Source organism: Diabrotica virgifera, chromosome 9 (genome assembly GCF_917563875.1).
Source record: "Diabrotica virgifera virgifera chromosome 9, PGI_DIABVI_V3a".
NCBI classification, from domain to species: Eukaryota; Metazoa; Arthropoda; class Insecta; order Coleoptera; family Chrysomelidae; genus Diabrotica; species Diabrotica virgifera.
This window is the reverse complement of record NC_065451.1, coordinates 205,534,464-205,553,276: the sequence shown is the minus strand read 5'-3', so window position 1 is coordinate 205,553,276 and position 18,813 is coordinate 205,534,464. Positions and strand designations below refer to the sequence as shown.

Sequence of the window (18,813 nt, the reverse complement as noted above, 5' to 3'; positions counted from 1 at the left end):
GACTTCCCTTAATATTCACCACCACACTAACCACCACTACCATAATATTCACTAACAACACCAAACATTCCATGTATGTTCCTAGAATGTACACACAGGACATTGAAAACATTCCTGGAATGTCCTCAAAATCACAAGAACGTCCCCAAAATGTTCCAGGAAAGTCCTGTGTCAGCATTTTAAACATTCCTTGAATGTCTTGTTGGAACATTCCATGAATGTCTACGAATGTTCTTTGGACATTCACAGTATATTTTTTAGACAGTCCCTGGATATAGTCGCTGATGTGACAATACCTTCGATTTGTTTTTTCATGAGTTCTGTAAGAGAGACTAAAAACTTTTTTTACTGTCACCTCCTGTTTTCATATGATATTTTTTGACATGTTTTGTAGTAAATTCAACTATCTATTTACTACAAAACATGTCAAAATTTACATGTGAAAACAGGAGATGACCCTAAAAAGGGTTTTTCGTCTCCTACAAAATTCATGAAAAAGCAGATAGGAGGTATTGTCACATCACCGACGATATACCAGCAGTATATGTGGCCATACCAAATAATACATCCTTAATAAATATAAACATTTTTATTGCACAAAATCTTGTCATATATTTTTTTCCATAATCATCACTACGATGATGATTCATTGTATTGAAATGTACATTACAATTACAATCTGGTCATAACTGACCAATGAGCAATTTTAATTTAACCTAAATTACTACTGTTCCTTAAAATGAAGAGCTTACCCCATAGCGTCTCTTATCTAATCTAACAAGATCGTGCACTATTTTATCATACACAGGCACACAAGCACTATGCTCTGCTTTTCAGTATCAGCTATCAGTCAAACTAGTTCAAAAGGCTTTGTTTTCTTCAATCTTCTAGTTTGTCCAGTAGTATCGAAGAGCTGTATTTCCTCAATATTCTCGTACTTATGAAGTTGTTGCTCGTGACTTCCTGCCATCTTCTTGATGATTATATCCATGTTTCATTTCTAGGTCTTTATGGAGATCACTGTTTGTCACATACCAAGGAGCATCTACTATATTTCTCAGTATTTTGTTCTGGAATCTTTGTATAATTTTTATATTACTTGGTCTAGTAAGTACACCCCCATAGTGGGCATCCATAAGTCCATACAGGTCTTAATATTTGTTTATAAAGTAATAACTTATTATGCATCGACAATGTGAAGTTTCTTCCAACTAGCCAATACACTTTTTACATATATCTTTCTTTTGCCTTTCATAGCCACAAGGCTATACGTTTCCTTCCTGGTTTTTTTTTTGTAGACCACTTCCAGCTGATTCTAAAAAAAATTAAAATGGATGGTAATTTTTCTATTCTTTACAATTAAACATCAAAAGAAATAGTTACTATTTACAGGTAATAATATGCATAAATAATTCGTTTCATAAAGAATAAAGAAAATTGAAAACGGATTTTATAATACTTACATAATTGTTTAAACAAAAGAGATCCAGCCAGAGCAAAACTAACATACAGAACAGCAAAAAAAGCAACTATATAATTCTAATTTCCATTTTCCTTCCAATCATACATTTTTAGGTTATCATGAAATGTGAAAATGTGATGACCACGCGCGGCAAATTTGAAAATGAACGCAAATTGAATAGTAAATGGCCTCACTTAAAATATAGGACATTGGTAGTATATTCATAGAATGTCTTGTGGTAACATTCCACCAATAATTTAATCAGATGTTCACCGAATGTTCCTTGAATGTCCAGGACATTCAAACATTAACCTTTAACTACACGCGCTGGCGTACTTTGTACGCCAGATATAAGAATTCTACTGGAAATATATTTAAAAATTTAATTTTTGACCTTGCTTATTTTTCTAACCTATCACTGGAATGTGCTTTACAATTTGGTTTTAGTTTCGTTATAATCGGCGTTCTGGAAAGATCGTAATTTACATTTTATTATTTGTTGTTTCCGGTGGTGGACAATATACCCCAGGATTATATTACTATAAGTCGTAATATAAGTACATATTTTAATTGTTTTTTAGTCATTATGGCAAAAAATATATTTTTCTTTGTAAACAATACTTTTTCTCCTGTAAAAAATCACATTTAAAAAAATTTTTTCTTAGTAATTTTATTTATCATGGAATCCAGTTATTCCATGATTCCAGTTATAAATCCCAATTGGCTTACTGAAAAGGAACTCCAAGTATTCACTGATGCCGAATAAGGTTTATAACAAACAACTAAGTGTATTTTTTCAAAAAAAAATTAAACAAATCCGCTGTTTTTAAGTGTATTTTCTTGTGGCGTACAAAGTACGCCACGCGTGTAGTTATGTTATAACTTGATGCGCGGGTAGTTAAAGGTTAATAGAACTGTGATAGTACATTCCTGGAATGTTTTGTGTTGTTAGGGCTCTTCTATCTAAGCATTCTCATTTACACAATATGCATTCGTTGTTTCTCTTTCTTCTTCAATGCCCAATATTCAGTTCCGTACATCATAGCCGGTCTTATGACTGTTTTATAGAATTTTCCTTTCAGCTTCATTGGAATTGTTTTGTCACACAACACACCACTCACTTCTTTCCACTTCATCCATTCAGACCTAATTCTACTGCATGCATCTCCATCTATGTCTCCATTACTCTGTAATACCGATCCTAGGTACTTAAGACTATTGCTTTTCACAATCATTTCACCATCCAAAGATACCATTTTATTTGTAGTAACTCAATCTTTAAATGAACATTCCAAATACTTAATTTTTGCCTACTAAGTTTTAAACCTTTTTCCTCCAGAGCTTGTTTGTCTTCACTGTTCCAGTTTTTGTTTTAAGTCTCTCACCATTTCCTATTAACACTACATTATCAGCATACGTTAAGCACCATGGAATGTAACCCTGTAGTTTCGCTATAATCTGGTCCAAAACTAATGAGAATAAATAAGGACTAAGCACCGAGCAATCTTACTTTCACATGAAATTTATCAGTCTCTCCCACACCTGTCCTAACACTAGTCGTTACTCCCTGATACATATCTCTCACAATCTTTACATATTCACCAGGGACTCTTTTCTTATTGAGTGCCCACCACAGAATCTCTCGAGGTACTCTATCATATGCTTTCTCAAGATCAATGAATACCATATGAGCGTTCGTTTGTCTATTCCTGTATATTTAATTGCATAAACCCATTGTCTATATATACAAAAAAAGTACAAAACATGTAAAATCCTATATAGAAACCGATCCTCTACTCTCATCTGTATTTGTAGTTTTATCAATCACATACTGTCTTCTATTTAATTCCCCAGGAACGATATGATCTGTTTTACTATCAATCATAAATAATCGCTCCAAAGTTCCTTTTTTTGGTAGAAACTTCTGGAGTATTGTCGCTCTTCGGTGATTGAGAACTTCTTCCTTATTTCTTAGAAGTTTAGCAAGGTCGAATATCAAAAAAATCAGCCAAGCAAAAACAGCTGTAACAGCTAGCACCACCAAAATACAAATAAATTGCCAGAATATATGAATTTTCTTATTCGAGTCTAAATTAGCTCTATGTGCAACTATAGGACACATGAAGCTAGCTAAGAACGAACCAATTAGGTGAGATGCTATTAGATTGGAGTTATCTTCTAAGGCGCTGTTGTGAATAAGGATAGAAACGAAGAAAAACAGTACAGATACTACTGCAGCTACAACTATGCTCTCGAGATGAGAATATAGTTCAACTGCAGCTGCTACAGCAATTGTTCCGGCTAAACCACCTTGGAAGCATCTGACAATGGTCCAATAGTTATATATTTTTCGAAATATCATCAGGTGTAGAAAACTCACTATCAGTATGCCTGGAACAGAAAACAACATAATAGATAATCTAACAGTAAAACACTGAAAACGTTTGTTTTCTATACTTCCACAAAATTTATTACAACTATGTGACTACAGCTGTTTCGGCAGAGTGCCTTTCTCAAGTGATTTAGTTTACTATGTGTTTGCCTTTTTAAAGTCTTTAACTGAAGAGGTTGAGGAGTGGGGAGCTGTTTGTCTCGAGTTGGTCATTCAGAATTATATCTTTATTTTTCAATTTATTAATTTATATAGATTCTAACAAAGAGAGCTTAAGGCCTTTATTTTGAATATGCAGAATTTGAAACAGTTCATCAAAAGAATGATTATGATCTAGAAGGTGAAGTACGTATGTAGAAGTGTCTGTTTTTCTATTGTTGAAAGCCTTTTTGTGTTCTGCTATCCGTTTGTCAAAGGTTCTGCCAGTTTGACCGATGTAAGTTTTCGGACAGTCGCCACAAGTTAGTTTGTACACACCACTCTGTAGTTGCTTTCTCTTTCGGCTTTTATTGTTCCTAATATATTTACTTAAGTTGTTCTTAGTTCTGAAGGCTGGTGTTATTCCTTTCTTTTTTATGTATCTGGCTATTTTTGTTGTTATCTTGCCAGTATATGTGAGCAGAAGGTACTGGGTTCTTTCTGTGGTGGTGGATAAACTAATTGCAGGGCTTTCTTATGGAGTTTTTGGTTTAAAATTTTGTTAATTGTTTGTTCGTTATAGCCATTGTTTACTGCTATTACGCATATTATGTATAAATAGCAGTAAACAATGGCTATAACGAACACACAATTAACAAAATTTTAAACCAAAAACTCCATAAAGCCCTGAAATTAGTTTATCCACCACCGCAGAAAGAACCCAGTACCTTCTGCTCTATCACATATACTGGCAAGATAACAACAAAAATAGCCAGATACATAAAAAAAGAAAGGAATAACACCAGCTTTCAGAACTAACAACAACTTAAGCAAATATATTAAGAACAATAAGAGCCAAAAGAGAAAACAACTACAGAGTGGTGTTTACAAACTAACTTGTGGCGACTGTCCGAAAACTTACATCGGTCAAACTGGCAGAACCGTTGACAAACGGATAGTAGAACACAAAAAGGCTTTCAACAATAGAAAAACAGACACTTCTACATACGCACTTCACCTTCTAGATCATAATCATTCTTTTGATGAACAGTTTCAAATTCTGCATATTATCTTATATTCTGCAATTATATTAATAAATTGAAAAATAAAGATATAATTCTGAATGTCCAACTCGAGACAAACAGCTCCCCACTCCTCAACCTCTTCAGTTAAAGACTTTAAAAAGGCAAACATAGTAAACTAAATCACTTGAGAAAGGCACTCTGCCGAAACAGTTGTAGTCACATAGTTGTAATAAATTTTGTGGAAGTATAGAAAACAAACGTTTTCAGTGTTTTATTGTTAGATAAAATGAACTTCCATCAAGTAACGGTCGAATCAATCAATTATAATAGATAATGTTCTGAACCTATTTTCTTTAATGCATTTTAATATTAATTACAATCAGACAAGCGAGAGCTGGCGAGTGACCTTCTCGTTGTGTATTTTCGCGCAAGGTCACCCGCCAACTCTCGCTTGTCGGATTGTACTATCTTTAATGGGATCTGGATAAACAGTATGATGGTTTTAATTTGTATACAAAATAAAAGAAATGACAAGTTCTAGAAAAAGCATAAGAACGAATTCTTCTTCTTCAAATGCAAATCCACTAATGGATGTTGGCGATTACATTTTCCATTAACTCTCTGTTTCTTGCAATATGTATCAGAGATTGTATGTCATTAATTCCTGTCCATGGCCTTTTGTTGCGTAGCCAAGACATTTTATTGCGTCCCATTCCTTTCTTGCCTTCATTTCGCATGTTTTCTTGCAGTTTCAAAAAGTTGGCGTTCTTGGTTGATTCTTTTAAGGACATCTACATTTGTGACTTTCGCCGTCAACAGTATCTTTAGGATACGGCGATAAAGCCACATTTCGAAAGTTTGTAGTCTGTTTATAAACGTCGTTTTGAGTGTCCAGCCCTCTACGCCATATAGCAGCACCGACCATACGGTAGCACTTAGTAAACCTTGATCTCAGTTGAAGATCGAACACTGAAAAGGTTAGTACTTTCCTGAATTTTACGTAAGCTTGTCTAGCTTGCTCAATGTGACATTTTACTTCCCTGTCCGATGCCCAGTCTTCAAAAAGCCACTTTCCCAGGTACAGTCGGAAAAATGACAGAATACCCATGCGTCATAGATGATATACATACGAATCAAATCAAAAATTTCTAGTCAAAACAAAGTCTAAACCAAGTTAATACTGAAAATAAACGGATGTGACTACTACCCCACCGTACGATTTTTCGCTACGTAAAAATGTGTCAAAAAATTTTTGTGATGTTATTCTTTTTCTGATAATATATATTTATTGGTGATGTTACTATTACTACCGTAATTAATTATTTGATATAGATTAATAATACAAAAATAATAAGTATGCAAATATATGAATTTCTCCATGTTAAAGTTGCCAGTGGACGTAAATAGTTACAGGAATTTAAAAAATGTCGTTTATGTCAGCTGCATTAAGTGATTAAAATCAAAGTAAACTCAATGAATTCAGATCATTAGGTATCCAGATCATTTTACAGACATTTGTCTGCAAATAAATTTACATTCGTAAAAATATACTAATATGTAATTTCATACACTATGATTGAAAAGTCAGAGTAATATGTACACGTTTGTCGAACTCATAGACAGAAGTTAACCATAATGACAGATGATTACTTACAAATTTTATTGACGTATTTTAATTAAATAAATACTTTCAACCATAATATAGTATTTTTACTACAAAAGCGATATTACGTAGGTCAAAATTTTTGACGTAAGAGAACTGTCAAAACATTAGAATGTGACTTTTGTTTATTATAAACATGGCAATAATAAAAAGTCACAATCTAATGTTTTGACAGTTCTCTTACGTCAAAAATTTTTACCTACGTAATATCGCTTTTGTAGTAAAAATACTATATCAAAATAGCTCTTAAAAGAACTGAATTTATTCAAGTAAATACGACTGATTATTAAAATTTATAAACTCTACCGAACCTAACCCAGTTTCATGTCAAAGTGACAGAAATCGAATCAGTCAGATTATAGTTGACCAGCACGATTACTCGAATAGTAGTTTATACAATCATTATCTCTACTCATGTTGAATGTTTTTCTAAGAATGACATTAGAAGTACAAAAATAGGTTTAGTGTGAGTTTAAATTTTCTACTAAATTAATATAACAACGTTGAACAGTTGTATCGCCATCTCACTCTGTCAATTATAAATATTTATGTAACTGCGTATGTCTTGGATAACGTTTCTGCTTAGTAGACAACACTTAATAATTTATCTGTCTCGTTTGTTATTTATAGAAAAAGGCAGCAAATCCAAAATATGTGCTTGATATGATCGTTCATGGGTATTCTTTCATTTTTCCGACTGTATTTAAGTTTGTTCACTCTTCCAATGGACTTGGTATTCAGTGTTATGGTGGAGTTTTCAAGTGCATCCAAGTTTCTGGAGATGATCATGAATTTGGTCTTTTTGGTATTAATCTCTAATTCCATTCGCTTACTGTATTCTCCGATTATAGTGACAAGTTGTTGAAGGTCGACTACATTGTCACAAACTAAGACACCATCATCAGCATATCTTATGTTGTTGATCAATACTTCATTCACTTTGATTCTCATCTCCTACCAGACTCTTGAAATGTGGCTTCCTAATATATGTTAAATAAAAGAGGGGAAAGCACACATCCTTGTCGAACACCCGTGTGATGAGAGGGCAAAAATACTCATTATTACAACTGCATGATGCATGAATGCAAGACAAAATTCGAGGAAAACGAAACGAGGGAAGACGAAAAATATGGGTGGCTTAAAAACTTGAGGGAATGGTCTGAATGTAGAACTACTTATTTAGAGCGGCAGCCAATAGGGTACCTACGCATATAGACCTGATGATTTACAACCTTCGATAGAAGATGGAACTTGAAGAAAGATAGAAAGAATGGGATTTAACCGTAGAATTGTCACTATGTAATAGGGCCAAAACACTTTCACACGAATCTACAAATCTTAACACAGTCCACTCCAGTTTACCCGCGAACGGATTATCCTCGACTCTGTGGACGTTCTTTTAATATCACGGGCTATGACTTATTAGAGTTTTCGAAGTCCCCGAGTTCCCAGTTTCTGAGGGTGAAAACGTGGACGCAGGAAACCTGCAAGAGTGGTTAGACTGCGACGCTACTGAACCGAGATTTAGGCATCTAACGGATGAAGACATCGTACGAAAATGCTGATAAGAAAACGAGGAAACTGATGAAGAAGAGGAACTTGTATCTTGTGGACAAGTGAAGCTTCTCACGAAGCGGCCTTGTGTCACGTGAATTAACTTCTAGAATACCTAGAGGACCAGGACGACGCGCTACTCGCTGAAAAACTGATGCTGCATAAAGTGCAATGTAGAATAAACAAACACGTTTTCACTCAAAGAAGCAGAAACAAGTGACAGACTACTTTCAAAAAGTGTAAAAATGTAAGTACACATTGACAATTGCAAATTAAATATTTAGGTGAAACTATAGATATTTTTATTTTTTGCATTTAAGCATGTATTTGACTTCAAGTTACAGCTTATCCGCGATTTTCGTTGTCCGCAATTTTCGTTATCCGCGATTTTCGTTATCCGCGACAACCGTGCCACTTAACCCCACGGGTAAACGGGAGTTGACTGTATATCTATAAAAAAAACTTCAATTTTACCTGTTGCAAAAGCAACCACATTGTTCAACATAATGTTAGCAATATAATTTTTGGGCTCTCGATTGTCTTCAAAATCTGGCGATGGCAGGGTAAAGGCAATATATCCAAGCAGTATGAATATTTGCCCGGTTAGCGTGTTTCCTGAATGTTCTCTCGATAGTGAATGTTCGTCTACATCTTTTACTTTTATAAGTCTTCTTCCCAGGAATATGGATCCTAAAAGAAATTAGTATATTTAGCTTTAGATTACAGACCTGGTCTCTAATGACAACTCCACACGGAACTAATTATGGCTATTAAGACTTGGGTTAGGAACTTTGAAAGTAGGTGGCAGTATCAGAACTGCTCGCATACCAAAGAATATTGAAGCGGTGCGAAATTCATTACACGCGAGTCGTCGCAGGAATCTTCGAGGACTTGCGTGAAATGAATTTCGCACCGCTTCAATATTCTGTGCTGTGCTGTGCTAGCAGTTCTGACATTGCCACCTGTTTTCTGTGATGTTGAACCACTACGTTCAAAGTTCCTAACCAAAGTATTAATCGCCATGTTAGACGGAACTGCAGTGCGGGGCGGCAAATGGTAGTCTAAACGAAACGTTCGTTGTACACGCAAAAACTTTCACCATTTTTGTATTAAGATTTCACAGCAAATGCGCGTTATTCACCCGAACACGTCCCCATGATAACTAAACTTCCCACTCTCTAGATTCACAACGTTTACGTCGCAAGCCCGCGACACCTCTATTTTATTGTGAGCAGCGTTGCCAAATCGTACCGTTTCACTGAATCACCTGTTATATACTTATAAAAACTAATATTAAAGCTTACCTATAGCTCCTATGACACTGCTTGACAAATGGACAACCAAATTTCCTCCAAAATCTTGTACCGACACTTCAGTGTCTAAGAATATCGCTTTCTTCATCCAGCCTTGTTGGTTCCATATCCAGTGCATTAAGAACGGTTGGAAGCATGCGGTGTAGGCAAATGTTGTGAACATAGAGCACACAAGATGAATTCGTCCTGCTAAAAAAGTTGATATCTGTCCTGTTCCTATTAAACTTGCACACAGCCCTATAAAGTTATTAAAAGATACTTAATAAGTTGGTGACAAAGCAAAAAAAAAGAAGAGTTAAATCCTCTAAGTTTTAGTGACACATAGGTATAGGAAAAGTATAGATACCACCATCATCATAATCTTTGGCTTTTACAACTCTTCGTGAGTCTTGCCGCGTTTACTATTAGGTTTCTCCCCATGTGAATAACGCTCAAAATCCCCGCTTGGACTCCCCTACCAATACGACTATGCCCTGTAATATAGGTCTGGATCCCGCGTACCAAAAAAAGTTTATTAATAGCAAGCTGAAAATTTGTTAATAGCTTAACGTGTCTAGTCGGACAAACTTTGATGTAAATGGAACACTGGAACAGGGGAAGTTTTAATTGTGGAACGTGATTTTAATTGTGGAAAGTGTCATCCCGACAAGTTTGTGATTGTGAAAACTAGCAGATTGTTTTTAAATTTATTCAATAGCAAACTTTATATAATATATGAAAAAATGTTTGTCCGACAGATATGTTGAGCATTTTAAGTATAGCCCAGTCGGGATAGCATTTGACCTTGCATTACGAGCTGCCCCAAATTTTTTTTTCTTAATCTTTAGGAGGGGTCAATAGTAGTATAAATTTAAAATCTCGACTGAATTTGACCGTTGCGTTAGCCGCCATCTTGATTTTAAACAAGAACCGTTTTTGCTCAATATCTCCGCCATTTTCAACTTTTCGACAAAAAGTATAGAAACTGAAATTGTTGAAAATGCGATTTTCTATAATTTAGTTTATTATAATTTTTTTCGTGCGGTCGATATTTGCCGAGTTATGGGGGAAAAATAGTGACAGTTAGAGCATAATTATTGATTTATTGAATTTTCTCGTTTATTATTAGTTTTACAACAAATTTGAACCTATACAAAAATGAAGAGAATTAAATTTTATATAATTTTGATCTCTTTAATTTTTTTGATAAAATCAATTTTTAAGGTAGTACGTATGCGGTAAAAGTGCGAGCGTAAGACCTGATTGATTGTATAGCAATTGTCTTTGTTTAATATCTCCGCCATTTTCAACTTTTCGACAAAAAGTGTAAGGACTGAAATTGTTGCAATTACGATTTACTACAATTTTCCGAGAGAACCAGTGGCGGGTCTACGAGGAGGGGAGGATGGGGATATTCCCACCAACAGGGTCCAAAATTAAAAAAAAAGAATGTGTGTGTACTTTGTACGCACGTAAGAAGTTATACTTCTATTATATGATTATATGATTATAAACGAAATTAATATACTTTTTATTTATATTTTATTTAAATATTAAATTAATTTATACTTAATACTTCTCAAACATTTTTATTAAAACAGTGCCAAAAATTAAAATAATAAAAAAATAAAACACACACAAACACATTAAAAATGCCACAAATGATTTCTGAACATTAATTGTCGGAAAATTTTTTAACTAAATAAGTATTTTCTGAAAATAAAATTATATAATAAATATACTTACAATCATAAAATGTATAAAAAAAATAAAAAAATAAAAGTTTCTATTGGGATTCGAACCAACTTACCACGCGGCTGGTATTTGCGTTGTATTGGGAGTCACTCGCATTAAAACTGCGCCACAGAGACAGCTTGTCATTATGTGCGAAGATCGTCTAACTAAACAGATTAACCTTTTGACATTTTTAACTTATGTAAATCAAATTATTTTGATTTTGAATTGAAATGATTTAGAATTGAAAAAATACAACAAAACATAGGGTATGAAGACAATATATTAGGTGAATATTGATAGAATTTTGATGGTAATCAAATTATGTAAAAAAAGTATTACATACTACTTATGTATTTTGGTAGGTTCAAGGTAGGTATCGGAGCCCGTATAACGACTAATAAATTTCGCAATCACTTGCGTCGTGCAAAGTGGCTATGTTCAAATATCATAACAAAATTTGATCAACTATTTATAAAACACTTACCAGTGAAAGATTCTTTAGCTTTGAATAAGCGAGATCTGCGGCACTCATATACTAGGCACAGTTTGATGAGCTTTCACAGTGGCATGCAACAATCATCTCTTCTATGTAAATAAGTCCAAAAATATAATATGAAAACTATTTAAAAAGGCAGTATAACCATTAACTAACTTTTTGTTTGTTGTTTCTCTTCCTACAAATTTTAAAACGCAACAAGCATACATTATAACCAAACACAGTCCCACAGCTGTGCCACAGCTGCCATATTGGATAATTTTTGTCATGTCATTTGAACATCCAATCAGAACAAAGTTATAATGCGCATGCGCCCGGTCGCTAGGTTTTCCCATATAAAATTTCACCGTCATTACGCCCGTAAAGAAGTATAACTTCAAAAAATTGTTGAAATATTAAAATATGTTAACTGACATGAAACATAATTATTGACAGACAAATTCAACCAATAAAACCCGCTAGTTAATAAAATTAAGTGAACTTAATGCATATGAGTTATTATTTATGTCTTTTATGTACCTACTTACTTAGTTTGGTTGGTGTTTCATTGGAAGTTTCAAAAATTGTATAAAATATAATTCTTTTTATTTTTGTTTATGTACAATTATGTCGTAAAGTTAATAATAAATGAGACAATTCAATAATTATGCTTCCCCTCCCATTCCACCATTTTCCCCCTTAACTCGGAGAATGTTGATCGCATAAAAAAAATTGTGGAAAAGAAATGTAGGAAATTGCGTTTCCAACAATTTTAGTTCCTACCGTTTTTGTCGAAAAGTTGAAAATGGCTGAGATATTAAGCAACAACGGTTCTCCTTTAAAATCAATATGGCGGCTAATGCAACCCCGCGGAATTCAGTCGAGATTTTAAATTTACACAACTATTGATCTCCCCTAAAGGATAGAATTATAAAATTTGGGGCAGCTCGGAAACAAGATTCAATTCAGTGATTATGTTCCCCCCACCACGTTTTACTATTTTCCCACTTAACTCGGAAAATATCAACCGCATGAAAAAAATTGTTAAAAAGAAATTGTAGGAAATCATATTTGGAACAATTTTAGTTGAAAATAGCGTAGATATTGAACAAAAACAATTGCTACAAAATCAATCAGTTCTTACGCTCGCGCCATTACCGCATACGTACTACCTTAAATATTAACTTTAGCAAAAAAATGAATGAAATCAAAATTATGTATAATTTAATTCTCTCTATTTTTGTATAGGAACATTTTTGTCATAAAACTAATAATAAACGAGATAATTCAATAATTATGCTCTAACAATATTTTCCGCCATAACTCGGAAAATATCGACGGCACGAAAAATTTGTAAGAAAAGAAATGATAAAAAATCATATTTTCAACAATTTTGGTTGTTATACTTTTTGTCGAAAAGTTGAAAATGGCGGAGCTATCGAGCAAAAACGGTTCTCGTTTAAAATCAAGATGGCGGCTAACGCAACAGCGGAATTCAGTCGAGATTTTAAATTTACACTACTATTGACCCCCTCTAAAGATTAAAAAAATCAAATTTGGGGCAGCTCCTAATGCAAGGTTAGGCCTGTTATTCGTCTAACCCGGCTGGACTAGTAGAACATGTCAGATGACAGGAATTATGTTGGTGGTAAATAATAGCAGTCTGATTTTTGCATGAGAGTTTAATGAAGGGTAAAAAACCAATTAGAAGTTCTGTCCGACAAAATACATGGGACGTTTTCCTACATGGGACCTGTAACCTGTTCCACAATTAAAACTTCCCCTGTTTCAGTGTTCCCGTACATCAAAGTTTTTCCGACTAGACACCGTTAAGCTATTAACAAATTTTCAGCTTGCTATTAATCAACTTTTTTTGGTACGCGGGATCCACGCCTATATTGTCTTCCATTGGTTCCGGTCCTGTGCTGCTATTTCTAATGGTCTCACTTCAATCTTCTCCCGGTCTTCTCTGACTGCATCTTTCCACCTTTTTCTAGGCCGTCCTGCTGGTCTTCTACAGTCTGGTCTTTCCCAAAACACATTGCTAATCAGTCTGTCGTCATCACTCCAACTCCATAGGTACCACGTGGCCTGCCCATTTTAATCTTTTGGTTTTTATGTATCTCACGATGTTTCCCTGCCCGAAGAGAGTCTCTAATTCATTGTTGTATCTGCTACTTCATTCATTTGTCACACTGTCCCTGCAAGGACCACATATAACTCGCAGGATTTTGCGTCCACATACTAATAGATAGTTTATTGAAATCTTGTTTTCTCAATATTATGTCACTGCTGGTCGTAAAGGTATTATGATTTTGTACATTTGGATTTTGGCACGTCTTGAGAGAATATTTGACCTCATTAGATGTTGAACGGCAAAGAAAGATTTATTCCCCGCCAATAATCGTTTATGGTAATGTTTGGTCTTATTCGCTGTCGTTCGTTTCTTGATACGAAAAGTATACCAATACCACGCTAATTTAAAAGGAAGGCCAACAAAGAAATGGGAAGACTAAGTAGATGAGGATGCCAAAACCTCCTAAAAACGCTTTCATGGAAAAGAACAGCAGTAAATCGAAATAATTGGAGAAGTTTGCTGAAGGAGGCTAGGTTTGGGCTGTATTGCCATTGGATGGATGGAGATCAAAAGCAAAATTAAATATATTGTTACACTACTTTCCCCTATACCTAAAAGGAATGGTATAGATGCAAAATTCACATTCTCCACGTTTCTCAACTTTCGGAAAAATGAGAAAAATATTGAAGGCCATGGTATAATCCTTCAATTTTTTTGTGTAACAACTTTGTTGTAATAGAAACTGTTTGCCGAAACTTCATGGGTGTATTTAATGAAGACTGTTTTGTAAATTTAAAATAAAATTCGGACAATGTGAGTTTTGTACCAAAATGTGGTTAACTGTGAATTTTGTACCAAAATCTCATGGATAATGTTAGTTATGATGCAAAATATTTGAACTTTGCTTTAGACTGTAGACTACTAACAACTAACCTTGCTAATTCAGATTTGTTTCGTTTCCACTTCTCGTGACTTATTTTCTTCTTTCTTGTTTGACCAGTCGAGGGCTCTACTAGTTCATCCATTATGCACCAATAATTTAGTTTATTAACTAGTAATAAAAGTCGTATTATTTAAATCACAATCATAAAAGCGTTAATCAACCTTAACAAGCACATATAAATGCAACAAGTGAGGTAAGGTTCAAAAAACCGTTGACAAAACATCACCAGAGTGACGACAATCACGTGATGCGCCCTACGCACTCTGATTGGTCGAATTGGAGAATGTTAATTTTGCTGCAAATCATGTGTTGGATAATGTGACTTATGTTTCAGAACTTCATTTTCAGTATGGTTTTTCGATATTAAAATGTGAGTTTTGGTTCAAAATATTATCACGGTTCGATTCGCCTTGAAAAGACGAATTCATGGATATACATAACTGAAAATATGAAAATTTGGAGAATGTGAATTTTGCATCTACACAGTTCAAATATGTGTTCGAGTAGATGCCTCTCTGCCTCCAGAATCTGTTCTATGCCTCTCTATAGGTAACAGTGGAGAAGTGACTCCGCCATGTCATGAGAGGGGTTCCGCTATGAATGGAATGTTGCAGAAATTAGTGGAACACAGGATCGGAGTATATAAATACAATAGGTAATTTGAAAAGCTCAGACATTCTTCCATTCTTGTGTAAGCCATTGGTTTTAATATTGTCGGAGAATTTTTTTATGTAAATAGAAAAGGAAAATACATGTTTATAAATTATATTTTTAGTAAAGTGTGAATGTAAATAAATTAAAATAAAAATTAATAAATTAGATAAGTGTTTAAATTAAAATAAAGACTAATAAGTTAAGTAAAAACGTAACAAGATAAGATAATTAAATATCAGAGAATGTCACACTATCTAATAGGAATGGGCAACTTACCAAATATGGCCATGTCAAGATTATAGGAAAAATCGCTTGAATATCCAACCCAGCCATTAAAACTTGATTTTCCAAACGAAATCATGTATCCGAGCAGCAAATAAGATAAAACGGTATTTCCAATGTCAAAGATGTTGTAGAAGATTATTCTATAAACATTTTCAACAGGTATAGTTCCTAACTGCACTAAGACGAATCCAAGTCTACATAACAACACTAAAACAACAAAATTTGCATTATTCCTTTTTTTGTTAAAAATACATCTCTCTCTCTCTCTCTCTCTCTCTCTCTCTCTCTCTCTCTCTCTCTCTCTCCGGCGTTTATAACTTTCTCCGCGTTTTCCTACTTCCAATCACCACTCGTCCGGTCGTTCCGTAGGTTCCCTTCCATGTTTCTTTTTCTCAGCTCTTTGTCTATTCCTTTTTTCCAACTTGTTCTCGTTTTCTTGCCATCTGGTCGCCATTTTACCTAGTATCTATTTCCTTTGGAATTCGTTGTTTATCCATTCTTTGTATATCTGAAGCAGATAAATTCTTTTGTTGATCAATAATCTGTAATTATTCGTTAGATTGCCATTATTTATTTATTTATTATTTATACATATGACCTGGCCTCTAGTGACTAATCCAGGTCGTTTTTTCCTGATGGGATTACAGATATTTTTTTTTATATTTTTACATTTTTTACTCAACTATTAAATCTATTTTTACAATTAACAATTTGCCATAATCTATTAATTACGTTTAACAAACAAATTTAAATAAACAATTTAAAATATTTTTGGTACTATCAACTCCCTTCTAAGTTATAAAGACAGTCCTCTATTTTCAGAAGAGAGTTGGTAGTTTTTTTTTTAATTTCATGAATTATGTGTTGAATTATTATTTTTATTTATTTATTTTATATTGAATTATTATTATTATAATTGTAAATATCTATTTTTGAATTTATATTTTATTTTATTTATTTTAACTTTAATTCGTTAATTATTAATCCTTTGTCTTCTAGATCTTCCTGCTGCTCTTCTCCAAAAATTTGCCGTTGCTCTCAGCGTTGCCAGTGTTCTTTCTTTCATTGGCCATACCTCAGAGCTATATAGAGCGATACTTTTCACTAATAGAGTCTCATATGTATAACCTCTTTTTATTTTCCTTGATGATGATTCATGGATTGGTCTCATAAAATACAGTTTAGCACCGTAATGGCTGGAAATTTTGAGCACTGGCTCGAATTTCGTGACACATTTGTTAGCATTCTCAACCAAAACAATAGACTAACCAATTTGGAAAAAAATTTCTATTTACGGTGTAACGCGGTCGTCGCGTTTGTTGCTCCAGGTAACCAAAATTCAGGCGAAGACAGAAGATTCGCTTTTTAAGACATTTATTTAGAATCGAAATATACAAATGATAAGATAATTAGCCTTAATTACTACTCGTTAATTTCGGTAATAAAATATATTTATAACCTACGTATCGAACATTAGGTTCTGGCCGATGTGACGATATCTGGGGTACATGAATGAATACTACAACGATCGCGTGGATTAGGAATTACATTTATTAATATGAAACGGGCATATAAGGAAAGGAAAGCTCGCTCAGCTCGCCAGCGGAAAAGACATGTTGGGAAATACGATCACCGCTCGCATAAGGATAGGTAAAAGGAAATCCGTCGGATTCGTTCAACACACCAAAACGACGGCGGAAAATGGTCGGGATAACTCACCTCTTATACCTCGTTGTTGTTTATTATTCTTCGATCAACGCTCCAAGAACAATACTCAACTAGGCTTTTCGTTCCGACTTTTATATCGTCCGAGACGGTACAAAAACACGTTTTACTTAATTTATTGGCGTACTCTAGACGATAAAATTATATTATCGTCACAACGGGGTGCTCTAGAAGGTAATGTTGAGGAATCTATAAGTAAAATTCGGTACAACGCGGATAACTTTACAGTAGCATGGATTACGTTGTGCGAAAGATTCAATAATACTAAAAAGTTTTAACATGATCACATAGGTGCTTTATTTCTTGTGGAATCTATGGACAATATCTACAATTACAATTTCTTCTATGGCTTTTCTACCTTACTTACCTAATTCCTTCTCTTATGGCTTTGTCTAATGTACCTATCTTCGTGCGAAATATTTATATCTACATTAAATGTAGAAATTTGTTTTAAGTTTTCCGTATTTTAACGGACGTAACACTTACCAAGAATAATTCTAAGAAAGGAACTGATGTATCCGTAGTTGACATGAATGTGATCGGAATCGGGCCAGTTATCGATTAGATCATCATTTTCTTGCTCAAGATAGTCAATATTTGTGAATTCAAACATTTTAGTAATATTCATTCTTGACAATGACAGTCTGCTTAACTTTTCAACTTGATAATTTATCAACGAACTGTCAATACCGACAATATTGACAGTTCGTTGAAATTTATAAACAAATAAGTAAATCATGTTCTTCTTTTTATATTATTTTTGAATGTCTGGATTGGCAACATTTATCTAATAGAATCTTCTTCTTCTTTAAGTACCGTGCCCAAATTTTTAGGCGTGGGTAGCTTCCATAACAATTTGCCGATATCGTTCTCGATCTTGTGCGGCATGTAACAATTGATCTGCTGATAAGCCAGTCCATTGACGAAGGTTTCGGAGCCATGAATATTTCTTTCGACCAATTCCCCTTTTTCCGTCGATCTTTCCATTGAGTATTAACTGCAGCATCCTGTATCTGCCACCTCTCATTATATGCCCCAGATATTCAAGTTTTCTCTTTTTTATCATTTTCATTAAGTCACCTTCGCCTTGACCTACTCTGTTTAAGACTTCTCTGTTTGAAATGCGTTGAACCCAAGATATTCTGAGCATTCTACGATACGACCACATCTCAAAGGCTTCTAATTTGTTCATCATGTTAACCTTCATGATCCAGGTTTCACATCCATATAGTAATACAGGATACACATAACATTTTAGGAACTTGATTCTTAGTTGTAAGTTCAGCTGAGATTTGCTCAGAATAGATCTAAGTTTCATAAATGCTCCTCTTGCAATTTCTATACGAGTTTTAATTTCTTCATCCGGATTTAGTGTCTCGTTTATCCAACAT

The 18,813-nt window shown here is 34.1% G+C and overlaps 1 protein-coding gene across 1 annotated transcript; it reads right to left on the bottom strand.

Annotated features, from left to right (window-relative positions):
• Positions 1–3,150: 3,150 nt before the first annotated feature.
• On the bottom strand, positions 3,151–18,088 carry LOC114330475 (putative ammonium transporter 1). Its single transcript, XM_028279821.2, has 5 exons — positions 17,909–18,088; positions 15,689–15,904; positions 9,539–9,784; positions 8,709–8,924; positions 3,151–3,853 (listed from the first exon to the last, which is right to left on the bottom strand). The coding sequence occupies exons 1-5, from the start codon at positions 18,048–18,050 to the stop codon at positions 3,237–3,239; spliced, it is 1,437 nt and encodes a 478-aa protein (XP_028135622.1). The 5' UTR covers positions 18,051–18,088; the 3' UTR covers positions 3,151–3,236.
• Between the last annotated feature and the right edge of the window lie 725 nt (positions 18,089–18,813).